This window comes from Cloeon dipterum, chromosome 1, assembly GCF_949628265.1.
Source record: "Cloeon dipterum chromosome 1, ieCloDipt1.1, whole genome shotgun sequence".
Classification (NCBI taxonomy): Eukaryota; Metazoa; Arthropoda; class Insecta; order Ephemeroptera; family Baetidae; genus Cloeon; species Cloeon dipterum.
The window spans coordinates 21,263,930-21,278,726 of NC_088786.1; the positions used below are offsets into that span (position 1 = coordinate 21,263,930).

General features: G+C 39.6%; 3 protein-coding genes across 5 annotated transcripts; 1 reads left to right on the forward strand and 2 right to left on the reverse strand.

Moving 5' to 3' along the window:
- Positions 1 to 403: 403 nt before the first annotated feature.
- LOC135948169 (dnaJ protein homolog 1-like) lies at positions 404 to 8,215 on the reverse strand. 3 transcript variants are annotated; one of them, XR_010575782.1, is made up of 5 exons: positions 8,058 to 8,215; positions 2,865 to 3,260; positions 1,790 to 2,252; positions 888 to 1,187; positions 404 to 823 (listed from the first exon to the last, which is right to left on the reverse strand). XR_010575782.1 is itself a non-coding variant. In XM_065497298.1 (4 exons), the coding sequence occupies exons 2-4, from the start codon at positions 3,251 to 3,253 to the stop codon at positions 954 to 956; spliced, it is 1,086 nt and encodes a 361-aa protein (XP_065353370.1). In that variant the 5' UTR covers positions 3,254 to 3,260; positions 8,058 to 8,214; the 3' UTR covers positions 404 to 953. The 3 variants fall into 3 exon arrangements, 2 of the variants coding, with proteins under 2 accessions (XP_065353370.1, XP_065353372.1); XM_065497298.1 differs by having other exon boundaries at positions 404 to 1,187; positions 8,058 to 8,214; XM_065497300.1 differs by lacking the exon at positions 8,058 to 8,215 and adding an exon at positions 7,290 to 7,470 and having other exon boundaries at positions 404 to 1,187.
- Positions 8,216 to 8,258: 43 nt separating this feature from the next.
- Positions 8,259 to 10,056, forward strand: Mulk (acylglycerol kinase-like protein Mulk). Its single transcript, XM_065497297.1, has 6 exons — positions 8,259 to 8,629; positions 8,697 to 9,075; positions 9,128 to 9,431; positions 9,486 to 9,629; positions 9,686 to 9,837; positions 9,891 to 10,056. The coding sequence occupies exons 1-6, from the start codon at positions 8,412 to 8,414 to the stop codon at positions 10,020 to 10,022; spliced, it is 1,329 nt and encodes a 442-aa protein (XP_065353369.1). The 5' UTR covers positions 8,259 to 8,411; the 3' UTR covers positions 10,023 to 10,056.
- Positions 10,052 to 13,606, reverse strand: LOC135948164 (putative lipid scramblase CLPTM1). Its single transcript, XM_065497287.1, has 10 exons — positions 13,385 to 13,606; positions 12,835 to 13,029; positions 12,623 to 12,781; positions 12,363 to 12,563; positions 12,195 to 12,312; positions 12,041 to 12,143; positions 11,743 to 11,984; positions 11,512 to 11,687; positions 10,706 to 11,117; positions 10,052 to 10,399 (listed from the first exon to the last, which is right to left on the reverse strand). Exons 1-10 carry the CDS (start codon positions 13,448 to 13,450, stop codon positions 10,221 to 10,223), a joined length of 1,851 nt encoding a protein of 616 aa, XP_065353359.1. The 5' UTR covers positions 13,451 to 13,606; the 3' UTR covers positions 10,052 to 10,220.
- Positions 13,607 to 14,797: the final 1,191 nt, after the last annotated feature.

Here is a 14,797-nt window from a genome sequence, read left to right on the forward strand (position 1 = left end):
AAAATTTGCGTGTTGCAAAAATCGCTCAACAATGTGTGCAAAAATCGAAAATCAACTCTTTTGTTTGGGATACTGGGAAAAGGCGCTGCCACAGCGACTTGACTTTATACCCAGCAATATAAAATTCTTGCGAACTTTCAAAGCACATCCAAGCTGCATTGCTTTTATTTGTGATTAACCAATTTCAATTTTTAAAACTTTACTAACTAGAAATAGTTTAAAAAAGTAAATTTGACGAAAATTTCTTCCGCACTTCATGAATTTCTTGCACAGCTCAATTTCCTTTATTGAAGTTAGTTGTAGTACCCTTAGCTTGCCTGTAAAAATGGAGTTTGACACGTGCTCTTTATTTACAGCATTTCTGCTAAATTAGGCCTTGATTTTGGGGAATTGATACCATCCATTTATTTAAATTGTCGCATTTTAGTGTTTTTTTATTACTGAAGCAAGAACGCAACCTTTTCAAATATGTATACTTAAAACATAGTAGACACTCACTTATATATAATATATTCTCATATTTTGTGTTTAGTTATCCACAACCAACACAGATTGAATTATACAATTATACATTTTACATCTCTGCCGAGAAGGGCAGCTGACACTTTAGTAAATCCGAATACGACCAATAAATAATCTCTGAAAGTTAACATAGTAAAAGGAATATGCCTTCCCTACATTTCCACGTGCGGGAAGCAGAGTGAAAATAACTTAATTGGTAGCATATTCGGGCACATTTGTGAGAGCGATCAGTCCATGATTGGTCAACTTCAAGAGCAGCATCTTTCTCCTGGCTGCTGGTTGACCAACGTTTACAAAATTTCTGCAATTGTACATGTATGGTAGTTCAATGTTTTTTTTTCTTTTACAAATAATGCGCCACTCACTCTGCAAATAAATGTTTTAAATACAACAGTTCACTCAGCAGTCTTATTGCGTAAGAAATTTCCCTCTCAATTGGGTAGCGTGTCGTAAATGATGTCCCTAGCACTTTGACTCAATGAGTCGGGGAATTTGATGTCAAAACTGACAAGGATGTCGCCCTTTCTGCTCGGCTCCTTGGGGTGTGGCAGGCCGTAGCCCTGGATTCTCTTTGTTGTAGTTGGTTTGACGATTTCAGTGGTCAGGTTGATCGGGATCTTGTCACCGGCGAGTGTAGGCACTTCAATAACACAACCGCACAGGGCCTGAAATAAACATATTTATTTTTTTTAAATAATTTTTAAGGTGTAGGATTTAAATATTTAAATTTTTGAATGACGTCTTTGGTGGTCTCATATTTTTAAATACGTTGCGTTAAATAAGATTCCAACGGTTTTCAAGTTCTTTACATCAAAACAAGCAGCTGGTAATACATTACCAATTTTAAACCCTCATTGATTTTGTGAGGCAAATTTGATGCATTTTGAATAATTTGGCCTGACAAAATATGAAAATATTGTAATTTTACTGATTAAAATTCAACACAAAGACTATTCAGAATCAGATATAGTATCCCATTACAACCAAAATTAAAATTGTGAAAACATTTTAACTAAATCCTAATAGATCAAGATTGGAGACTTTAAGAGATTTTTTATCCTAGCCAACTGAACAAGGAATGGTTTTTAATTAATTTTAAATGTGTTACAAATGAATTTATGTCAATTTAAAAAAAAATAAAAGCAAGTAACATGAAATTGTTTCCCTTGAAACAAGAGCAATAAGTTCAGCAAGCCATCGGAATGTTTGGCGCTTGCCTCATGCCTTGTATAGCTGAATAAGGTAAAACGGCTCGAATTTTAATTACCTGCTTGAGCGAGATCTTTGCTGTGTAGCGGAGGTCGCTTCCCTCCCGTCTGAGATGTGGGTGAGGCTTATCTCTGATGATGAACACAATGTCGGCTGGGATCTTGTGCGTGCCCTGGTCGCCCTCCTTCTGGAAGGTGATCTTGGTGCCCGCTTTCCAGCCCGGTTTGATGCTGATTGTCAGCACCTTGTCCTCCTTCTTCGTCATGCCATCTGGCTGTAGGACCCGGCGCGAAATCTTCATTTTCTTCGTCGTGCCCTTGGCGATCTCCTCTAGAGTCACATACAGGTCGTGTTCAATTGGAGGGTCCTGCTGCTTGTCCTTTCCCATGCGGCTGCCTGGCCCACCCCCGTGGATGTTGAACGACTGTGATCTGTAGGCCGGACCGCCGGGTCGGCCTCCACCAAAGCCACCAAGACTAGCAAATGGGTCGTCAACGTCCATGTCGTCATCACCACCATGACTGAAATTAAAAGGAATAAATTAATTCAATACAAGTATAGAGGGGGTGTTCATTAATTCCTACAATATAGCAAACAAATTATTAGATGAAACTTTATATCTTAATTTCAGAAAATGATTTTGATTTGAAATTTTCCTCTCTCTTGCTAATGCATATCATAAAAACCGATATTGAGTCAGATATAAAAGTCTGTCTCCAAACAAATGGTTTAACTTTGTGTTTTGTAAAATCAGATTGGTTTAGCAGATCCATTCTTTGTTGTTTTTTTTTCAAATTTCAGCACATGGGGGCTACTATTCCAGTTTGAATGTTCAAGATGTTAAACCAATTTTTAAGATGCACAATACAAAAGTAAATTCCCTAATATATGCTACTGGTCTTGTCTTAATGCCAGAAATTTCTGGGGTAAAATTAGAATTTGTCAATGTCATTCATCATAGGTCCAGGTATCTTCTTTTGAATTCCAAAAGGTTAAAATTAGAATTTGAGCTTAAATTTATAATTTTAATAGAGAAAAAAAGCATTCCTAGATTAAAATCCTTAAATTTTATTTTGTATGGATAAAATTACTGTCAATTTTCTGCTCTGTTCAAAAAATGTATTACAACTCACCTGAAGAACATTCTGTTTCCTCCTCCCGGCTCGAAAAAGGCACTGAAGGGGTTTGAGTTGCCGAAGAACTGCGCGAAAGTGGCTCGTGGGTCTCCGTGGAACTGGTATGAGAACTGGGGGCCGTTGGTGTGCATGCCGCCTCCACCGCCCCCGCCGCCAGGAACTCCGCCCTTCAGACCCTCCTCACCGAACTGATCGTAAATGTCTCTCTTCTTCTTGTCGCTCAAGACTTCGTACGCCTCGGCGATTTCTTTGAAGCGCTCTTCTGCTCCAGCTGCCTTATTCTTGTCCGGGTGGTACTTGAGTGCCAGTTTTCTGTATGCCTTCTTGATCTCATCGTCACTGGCGCCTTTGGCAATGCCCAGGGTTTTGTAGTAGTCTTTCCCCATTTTGTCTCTGAAATGAAAAAATAGATCAGTTTAGCAATCGATTTTGTAAATAGTTTTGTCAATAGCATGATTTTTTTTTAAAGAAAAAATGCGTTTTCCTTTTAGTTTTTCACTTTGCGTCACTACTTGTTAATAATGCTATATGTATAGCTAAAGAAGGATTCACAAAAATGTTTCCGGAAAAACTCACTGCATTGCCAGTATTTCAGAATTTGCGAAAAAATCAGTGGTGCAATTTTTGCAAATAGAAAATTTTGTAAACCCAGGTATAATTTTTTATTTTAACGTGTTATTAGGTTTTAAGATTAGCTTTTTAGTAATTTCATTCAATATTATTTAAATTATTTGTTGGTATTAAAAGAAACACAATTTTAGCTTCAAACTCAGATTGAGAAGCAAGATGGATGATGAGCTAATAATTCCCCGATTCGAGTTGGGATTGCCGAGACCACCAACGCATTTTAACTATTTGGAATCGCCGGATTGTCAGTAACGATTGGAATGCGATACGCTGCAAAGTTTCTATTCGGAATTTGAACGTAAATACCACTCACTTCGACAGTCTTTATCAATATTACATTCATTATCACAAGCAATATAATGTTTTAAGCTTTTGAAATTAAATAAGTGGCCACGGTACCAACTGAAAATTACGCGGAAATCGTATTTACACTTAATTATAATCAATCGTATTTTTCCGCTGAAAATGTAGGCGACGAGCTTGAAAACATAGTTCACACGCCAATAAACGCTGCTTCTGCAAATCCCATCTATTTTCATGCAATGGTCTACGTGAGAATGCAATAATAATCGACACGAAGCAAACTTTGAATGGTTTTGACCTAGACACATTTGATTCCGATCAGCGAAAACAAGAGAAATGGCATGTAAACGTCTCGTGAGCCTCGAGAGTCGGATTTTCCGAGAGGAAGTGTGACAAGGCTTCGTGGCGGTGTGCGTGTTGAGTGACGCGAACAATAATGGAACAAATCGCTGCGGCAGACACCGGACACTCTCGGCACAATCGGTTGCTTCATTAGCTACTTGCACCTCTGGTTTCATTTCAGCGAAAAAGCAAACGCGCGCGGCGCGTGAGGCGGCCGAAACGAAAACGCCGTGCCTGCTGCTATGATGCACAGCCCGCCGCTTGTTTGTCACTCCGGGTGAATCAGTTTAATCCCTATTTTAAGACTATCGCGTGGGCTCTCAAAATATAATTCGCTCCTTATATTCTTTCGTTTATGGCCGCGCCGGCGGCCTTCACCTCGGCTCTTCGGCAGGACCGCCGCTCATTACAGCCAACGAACATCTGTTTCGGATAAAATAATGCATGCACCGAGTGGATGCGCCAAGGATTGTTTGCCTGCACACTTTCCCCGCGGACCAGTGCACACAATCGATTTGTTTCAATTAGCAGAAGCGAGTGGGGAACACAGCTCATAAAAGGAAGAATATTGCAGGAGGATAGAAAAACAAGGCCAGGTTATTCTGGTTGACTATAGTTTGAGTAAGGCAGAACAGAAAAATTGTGAAATATCCCAGAAACAATTTTTATCTTTACTTGAAATGCACTCTATGAAAATAAAAGTAAATTGCGAGAAAATCGGCTCCTAGTTTGCATGCTTATCAATTGGTGAGCACACTATCCCTATTGAAAATCAGGCTTTATATCGCGTGAAGGGAAACAAACTAATTCGCACACCATTGACTAGATCGCGACGAGATGTATCAAAATTAAGAAAAATTATTGACAAACCATTTCATACATAAAATCCGAAATATAACTTCCACTCTGTACTGATTTTATTTGCACATTATTGAGTTTAACTGTTGCCAAATTCGAATGCAAAATGTGCTTAATGGTTGGCCTGTAATCATTACGTTTTATAAATTAATTTAAAATGTATTACTAAAAATATTACTTTAAAAATATAAATGTGATGAAATTAAGTGTAATTCATGGTTATTTTAACCAAAGACAATAAACGTACATAAATTTTTCAAATTCAAAGACCCGTGAAATAGTTTTTAGGTTAAATTTATAAACTTTTGAGCAGTAGAATTTGCTATCATTTATTGTCTAGCATTGATTAATTTGCAAAAAGAAAGTGAAAAAAATAACATAAAAATTTAGTTTTTGTTGTTGCTTAGGAAAAACATAAATAAATTATGTTCACTTTCTATGCGCGCTGATTGTGAGTGATTGAGCGGCGGACAAGGCATGCATGTTAATCACTCCTTCGCATTTGTGTTTTGTATTATTTGTCACTTCGGAAATCAGCTTGGTGCATGTTGGATGGATACAAAATAGGCAATGTTTGCACAGCTGCGCGCCCACGAGGGCAGCGAGCGAGCACAAATTAAAAGACGGGCTCGTTAATCGTGGCAGCGAAATTAAAATTATGCTAAAGCCCGCGCCAAGGCGATCTCAGACGAAAGCCTTTTTCAACAACAATTGCCACGGCCGCGTCGGCCAAATATGAGCACAAGTACACAATTCGAAATGCCGAATCGCGAAAGGTTAAGGTGGTGTGGTGCGCGCGGCTGAAATTAGCATTCAGAGCGCCAGCTCCGGCAATGGTAATAAGATCTAAGATGTAAGGTCAAAAACGAGATGGGTTTTAATATTCAATTATCCTGCTCAGCTAGGTTTCACTCTTTGCAAGGATTATATCTGTTCAGTTATGACTAATCGTTATTTTAGAAGGGAAAAAGTTGCGACAGACATAACGAGCCTGGTGATGTCTTATATACTCTGTTGAAATTCATGAAATAGAATATTACAAGCTAATAATAAGTTTGATGGCAAAAATATATTATGTTGGGGCCGGTCGAACTGCGGGATTTCCTTGTTTAGAGCACGTGTTTCGTTTTCAGGATAATTATATTAAAATTAACTAAAGAAAAATATTTTACATGGGACAACAGTAGATTTTGCAGCTTTAATTAAATGCGTGATGATATTACTTGAGAAGCGAAATTTCGCTCAGACCAATATTTCTTAAAATAAATGGAATTTTGAAATAGAGTGAGTAGCTTGTGTTTACGAGATTCGTCTCAATCGCTTCCCTTTTTCAAGCAATGAGTGCAGCTACTGTAGTTGATCGTCCCCAATGGTCAGTGTCATTCAAAAGTTCTGTGAATTCATTGAACTTTTGTTTAACATTGCTGATGAGGCCTGAGGGTCGAAAACAGCTGGCTATCCGATAAGAGAACGTGCGAGATTGTTTTCAACTATCTTCGTTAAGATGCTCTTTCCTTGTGGAGAGATTAATTTAGAAATATGTTATTGTAAAATAATATTGTTGAGTATCTATTCAATTAATTTTAGATTTACTTCATCCACTGGCAATGCATTTTAAATATTTAAATTCAAACAACCTAAGAAAACCAATTTGTAAAACAAAGAGCATGAATAATGATGTTTTTAAAAAAATATAATATAGTATTCTGTACTCTTTACACCTTAAACATGGTCTACTCAAAAAGATAATAGAAGTAAATGATGACTTGCTTATTTATTGGAAAATTGGAAAGAAAACTCGAGAACTCTTATGTTTGACTTCAAGACAATATTATTACAGTCATTACGAAAAATTTGTTTGGCTAAGGTAAAAAAGAGATAATGACACTTTCACACTCCCGATTTCGATCTTTATATAACAGCTTCATTGAAAGAAATATTAAAGGTCTTTAAAAAAAAATCCAATTGATTCGATCTCGTCAAACAACTTCAAGTAAATCAGCTTGGCACAGACATGCATTAAAACTGTCACATCAAGCGCAAGCGGCTCTTTAAAAACCCAGTTTAAAAATCGGCACCGGAACAGTAAAACGGGCAGAGAGAAGGGAAAGGCGGCCGGTTCGCCCTGCGGAAGGGACTCCAGGGCGGCGAAAATCGAGCATAAGGCCGCGAGGCGCGCGCGTCATCGGCCGGTTATCCTTGTAATACTTGCTGATGCCTTTGTTTGGCTGTGGGCCAAGGTGCGTCCGCCCCCGAGCCGCCGCCTCAACCTGCCCGCCAAGGGCCACTCACCTCAGCTGCTCTGCTCGTCCTGCGTCCGGACTGTCCGAATGGCTGCGTGTCCCGACTGAAACTGCGCTAGACCGTGGGCTGCGCACGTGTGATGATTACGGTGCTCGGAGAGAGGGGGCGCCTTCGAGAAGGATCCAGAACGGCCGCGAAAGATCGCGACGGTCCGAGCCCTTTCGAGAGCGTCCCGCCCCCCAGACACACAGACTTTTCGGACACGGACAGTTAGGTTCGGCGGCTACGTCAGACGAGATTCGACTGAGAGTAGCGAAAGGAAGCAGGCTCGCGTTTGGGCTGGGACGTTTGAGCATGACATCATCCAGCAGAGGCAAAACATTTTATGTAATATATTAAACGGCCTGTCAAACCAGCTGACTATTTTCGTCGAAATTATTTGTGAATTTTTAAGAAAATCGTTGTATCATTTTCAAGTCGACTGATATTTATGCAGTAACACAATCGGTGTCAACAGCCCTTGCAGCTTCGCATGGCTGGCGTTTGTGTTAACTCGGCAACTGGAAAATGTGTCTAGGTCGGCTCTGAATGACGAAGTGGACAAAAAAATAGTCGCGGCTCGTTGCTCATTTGATGCAATTGAATCACGATTGAAATCCAAACCACGGCCCATGGAGATGTAGCCTCGTCTCCACGAATAAGTCTATTTTTAGCCCAATTTTTCATTTCTCGGCCAGCGCGGATATAAATCACGCACGGCAGCGGATATGTGTACGAGCGCAGTGCACCACGCAAAACAAACTAGACTCGACTCACCTCTTCTGCGTGCGCCGTCCGACGAGTTGCTAACAGACCTGGTGCGTGTCCAGCTCAGGTCGCCAATCGGGTCGAAAATCTCCACAGACTGCTGCTGTTCTCCCCCCGAGTGGGTGTTTTTCGCTCGTCACCTTCGAAAAAGTAACTACTACGAGACGTTTTAGTGTGCTGTTGGACGGAGTGAGCGAGAAGTTACAAGAATTTGCAAAAGAGGTCACTCATGCGCGTTTCATTAGCCACGACCACGCCCCCTCTTTGTGCTCACACTCACTCACATGGGCTGTAAAAAGAGGAGAGAAGAAAACGCAAACAAACTGACAGAAATAGGGAATTAATCGAATCGGCCGATTGAAAATGAAGATTCTCACCTTTTTTAAAACTATAAGGAACAATTGGAAGAAAAGTACTTTTGCCGCGTGTCTGGCAGCGTACGGCGTCGACTATGCGATCGAGAAACAAAAGGTCAAGGAAATGATGAGGGCCTACTGCCTGGAGGCTGTTGCCCTCGGACAGACTTCGGGGGACCGGCCCAAAAGAGTGACTGTAATCCTAAACCCTGCAGCTAATGGAAGGTGGGAATCTTCTAATTTTTTATGTTTAGCATAACTCATTTTCAAAAATGTATTTCATAATTTTTAGAAAAGCGGTAAAGGACTTTGAAAAATACTGTGCTCCGCTGCTCCACCTAGCAGGACTGACAGTGAGTGTCGTGAACTCGGACAACGAAGGTCAAATAAAAGGTCTGATGGACGTCATGGACAACACTGACTGCGTGGTGATAGCTGGAGGGGATGGCTCTCTTTCCGAAGCCGTGACTGGATTTCTGAGAAGGCCTGATGCCAACTCAGCAGCCAAAAAAATACCTTTGGGCATCATTCCCTTGGGAGCAACGAACCAGGTCGCAGCCTCTATTTTCGGGAAATACGAAAAGCGGGAGCAGTTAATGGCTGAAGCTACAAAGGCTGTTGTCGAAGGGAACACCAAATCGGTCGATGTCATGAAGATTGAACCTAAAGTGGTAATTAATTTTTGCAATCCTGAATTTTAGCCATTTAAAGTTTTCTTTATAGGAGAACGCTGAAACTCCCGCCAAACCGGTTTATGCCCTTGGAGAAATCCAGTGGGGCGCCTACCGAGACGCTCACGTGCGCAGAAACCGATATTGGTTGTACGGACCCTTCCGCAGTTACGCTTCCATGGTGTTCTCGTGGCCAAAGGACGAGCTGGCCTGGGACTGCCAGGCACACATTAAATATGTGAAACCGTGCGCCGGGTGCAGCAAGTGCGGAGGCAGGCACTTGGCGCCTGAGACCGAACCTCCCAAAAATCGCCGCTGGTGGCATTCTTTCCTGTCGAAGCCGACCAATTTTGAAAGTGAGTTTAGACACGCGACTGTGCACTAAATAATGAAATATTTTTTCAACGCAGAGAAAGCAGACTTCAGCAAAATTATTAATGAAGAATGTGGCGTGCAGCATGAGCTGGACGTAAACACAGCCGACTTCAGCATTGCGTCACCTAATGCGGTGCCCACTGTTCAAAGCACTGATTCCGCCCTGCAGATTGCTCTCGGTAAAATATTGATAAAGCTGGAGAAATGGGTCAGATAATTGTATATTTGGTTGTAGGTCGAAAAGAGGTCGGATTCACTGACTTTGTCAAAGAAGGCTGGAACAGAGTTGGCGGAGAAGCACCAGAATTCCAAGAAATCCACACTGCCCAAGAGGTGTGGTTCACGCCCAAAATCGAAGAAAAGGAAATCAAAGAAGAAACCAAAGAAGTAAGAGTTGAGACTTTCGCTTTGCTAAAAATACGTTACTATTTCGGTTTCAGGAAGAGACTAAGGCGGAAACGTACATGCGCTGGTTGTCTATAGACCACGAGAATTTTGAGCTCATGCCAATGCACATAACCTTGCAGCCCAGCCGGTTAAATATATTTTGCTCCAGGCAAAAGCAAATGTGATTTTTAAGCTTAGAATAAAAAATATTAAATATGATGTGATACTTGTACATTGTTAAGGGACCTATTTATTGACTAAATCACTTAATGTCGATATAACACAACATATAAAAAAAATTTACGCAAAATACACATATTTGAAGCACATGGAATTAAAAACAGTGAGCCCACAAACATCCATACAAGTCATCAACAACTTGATTAATCCTTCTTCTTGTCCTCGATCGGCTTACTATCTTCGATTGGCTTGACCTCCTCAGTCTGAGCCCCTTTAGTAATGGCTTCCTTTTCCATCTCGGCAGAGAAACCAAACTCGTTGAGACGGCTAGGATCAGTCTTGTAGATCCATCTTTGGTACAGGAAAATGAAGAACACAATATCTGTAAAAAAGAAAAGTGATTGCATTAGAAACTAGAATTCGTTGGTCGAAATTTTTCTTATTGTATGCAAATCGTAAATGTCTTTTTGAACATTGTCCAAAACCAAAATTTAGTGAAAAGTATTTTTCAATAAATTTTGGTCAGTTTCTTATTTTCTCCAAAAAATTGTTAAATATGTCCCCACTCCCCACATCAGGACAATAACTTTTAAGTCAAATCCTAATAAGAGTTTCCTTTTTAGTCAGTAAATAACATTCCTGACAAGGAGTCAAAAGTTAAAAATTAACTTTAAAGTGGAGATATTACCATCTCTGAAGCATCCGAGTCGATACATTGTTGGCATTTTGATTACAAAGGCAAAGATGTCATCAATGAAGGTGTTGAGGAATTTGTACGTCATCATGCGCCAGGGCAGGTGAGCAACAGACTTGAGTTTGTAGTTGATGAAGAGCTGAGGGGTCATCATGATGAATCCAAAGGTGAGCAGGAAACCGTAGAGCATGTTCAGCACCCATGAGTACCAGCCCTTGTGCTCTTCGTACAGCAAGGAATACACGCAGTAGCTTCCAAGGAGGGGGAACAGCGCCCACGAGAGGTACTTGTAGGCCATCATGTCATACTGCCTGGTGCTCGACTCGACATATGATCCCTTGTCTTTGAACTGGATGCTCGGAATGAAGCCTAGGATCTTTCTCGCACCCATTTTCACGTCCATCACCTGGAAGGAAGGAAAATATTTATTAATTTAGGCATCACAATAATTTGGAAAGTGTTGCAATGATGTTCAATTGCAAAGAAATCCATGGAATAAAGACTAAACCAGTGTGTAGCATAAATTTTAAAACGTCAAACAGGAGATTAAATCTCTAGATTTTGATGGAAAATTTCACACTGGAGAATCCGATTATTTTTAATTTTAATTTTTATATATCTCATTAAAGCATTGACGTGCTAAGTATTTGGCGTGAATAATAAACATCCATCTGAAATATTTTTATTTTGAAACAGATAAGAAAATATGTATCTTAAATTCATTTTAAAATATACACAAGTTGTGTGGGGGGCAGTAGAAAAATATGTTTTGATTTGTTATGAAAACTGTTGCTGAATACCTTGTGGATTTTCCATATTTCGATGCCAAGCCCAACTAAGCAAGAAATCCTAACGATGGTATTTGTATCGTTGTCCAGCACATACAACAGCACCACTGTTGACTGGAACACATTGAAGAACACAGAGCGAACGGACAGGCCCTCCAGAGACTTTCTGTTGTTCCAGAATTGAATGTCTGCGAAAACACCATGATAATTTCATTCAAGTTGCAATCAAGTTCTAAACATTACCATTTTTGAAAGCGAGAATCTCGAAGATGGAGTGCAAAATGGAGACGGCGAAAGTGAGACCAAGCAGGTACGGCGAGGTCTCCAGCAGGGCCTCTTTCAGAGAATCCTGGTCCACTTCTTCTTCGTCAGCAAATGAGTCGCCAAACACGCCAGACGTCCACTTGTTTTTCATCGACTGGGCCGCATACAGTTGCCAACGCAGCAGGGAAAGCGGCTGGAATGTGAGCTGCAGTTTCAGCTCCCTGGTTTTAAAATGACGTTTAGGAAAGGCAAAAAATTTCAATAAATCACATCTTACAAAGTAGTGTCATTGATGGGCTGGTAGTCTCTCTGCATGTTCCAGTAATCGTTCATGTACACCACAGGCTTGTAGTATTTTCCTCCAGGCAGGAAAACCACATCTGCACAAATTGAAATTAAATACTGCCTTGATCTGAGAAATTTCCACTTACATTCATCCAAAGGAGGGGGCACCGACCCCTGCACCCAGTTGGTAAAATCGGTGATCATGTTGATGGTCATATTTGGATGCCAATGCGACACAATCTCTTTTTTGGTCGTCTCCGCTTTCTAAAAAAGAAACTGTTTAACAGCACACGTCAATCATTCCTTTTGAATACCTTCTGGTGTTCAGCTGAAGCGGCGGTTTCTCCGGTCAAAAGGTTGTGGGTCTTGATGTAGTGTTGCTTTTTGAATTTATTCAGCATTTTGTGCGCATATGCGACGTTTTTTCCAGAGTAACTGGCCGATTTTGGATCTGGACTGTAGCCATTCTTAGTTACGTAAACGTGCAAGAAAATGGAACCATTGTTACGAAGTTTCTGCGGGCAAATATTGAAATTATTTAATTAACCGAAATATATTTTGTCTAAAACAGTACCTGAGAAGTGGGGAATGTGAGGGATGTCGAGTAAGAACCATCGAGGTCTGGACCTCCATACCAATCCCCGTAGACAAGATTTTCTTTGTGCCACACAAGAGATTTGGGGTCGTTAAAATCATTAAATTGCTCGTTTTCAGATAAGAAAACATACATGTCCTGAAAACAGTGGAATTAAGAATTTGCAGTGTCAAAATTCGTGGAGGCTTTACCATGAGAGTTCCATTTTCAAATATATTCAGAGCCGGACTGTTCACGACCTGTGGACCTGAAGTAGGGCCGACTGGTGCTGCTGGCTTTCGGAAGAAAGACATGACAAAATAAATCACGAGGCCTCGAAGCACCATCGACTTCATTACAGCCATGAACGACTCAGACGCTGTTCCTTGCGGTTGCTGCTGTCCAGCCTATGATCATTACGAGAATGTAAAATATAATTTAATAATATATTAACAAAAATAATTCTGCCATTTTGATTCCTCTGTGTACTTTTCAAAGTCTAGAGAGAACATGAAATACATTTAATTCGTCGCTGTCTTTTGTGAGCCGACGTTCAATTAAAATTTTTATCAATTTCACAATAATTCCGAACTTTTATACAATTAACTCATACAAAACTCAAAATCTAACCAAATTTCAAAAACAGAAATGTGTGTTAATAAATAACAAGCACGAGCGGTGACGATGGGAAAACCGCGAGCCTGCATCTTTAAATATTAAGTTATGTATTCATTGAAAATGGAAAATTTAAGGAAATCTCACCTCATCTCCTGCATTAGCAGGAGCGCTGGCAAGGTTGGCTGCAACCTGGTTATTTTCGTTGCTCATTTTGATCGTTCTCCTAGACGTCAATAATTATTGGAACTAGCCTGAAACTATTGTATAGCCCACACCGCCGTGTACCTCACACGAAAACAACCACTGATGAATAAATAATACTGAATTGAATATTTTTCATGAGCAAGTGGGGATGGGCACCCACATGACGACACACATTCAGCCTGTCCATGAACGGAAACTCCTTTGTTTTTATTTCAAAGTGGTGAACGCGCGAAAGCGCTAATGCAATGTTGCGCAATAAAATTGATGCACAGTATTAACGTGAATACCTATATATTATGTCATTTTAAAAATCATGATTAATTACATTAATTAGTATTATTAAATTGTTAAATTACATGAATTATTAAAAAACTCATTGAACAATTTTTTTCTTATCAAAAACTTAATATCTGTATGTCTTGTGCTTATAGCTTTAAATTAAATGTTAACACAATACTAAAATATTTAAATTTAAATTTTTGAATGGTATAACAATTTTCATATTCATATTATAATAATAATAATGGTTTTAGTTGATTTAGGGTTGACAAGTTAATTCAAGTTTTTATTTTATCATCGTCTTAATAGCGTAAATGAAATATGGTTAAAAATACTTAATAACTCACTAATGCCATGTAATTATTTACGAAATTAATATTTTATTTGTCAAGAATTCTAAGAAAACAAAAGACTTTCTAATTAAAAACACAACAGCAGGAAAACATTTCGTATATGTATTCAAATCAAAATTCAAAAAAATATTTTTTATGAAAATATTAACCAACAAAAGCTGGGGGTTAGAGTAATAATATATTATGGCAGCCAGCCTACGACTTCCTACAGCAATCAAAGTTTCGAAAATAGAAAAATTAATAATAAAAAAACAGGAGAGTTAGGCTTTTCTACAGTTAATGAAAAAATATTTTGAAAGCATAAAATTAACAACTCCATTCACTGCAAATAGAGCTTACGAAATAAACAGGGGATCGTCAAGCTGCGTGAAACGGTACGTGCACTGAAGTCTGATCAAGGAGAGTAAAGCTTTTTACCACTCTCCTTAAGTCTGATTGCAGTAATGGCTGATGATCATTTGAACAGGCACAAAATGGACAAATGGAAGGAAGTAATGTAAAATAGCTTGAACAATACGGACCTAAAATAAAACCAATATCATGAGATTATTGTTATTGTACGTATTACCTCTGTTTTGTTCCTCACACTAAATATTTTGCTTACAAAAAGAGCCATGCACCTCAATTATGACTCTACTGAGGTTTGGTAATTGTATAAGTTTGCTCTCAGTTTCAAACCTTGGACGTGAGTTGGATGCTTATACTCTTTGGGTTGATACTT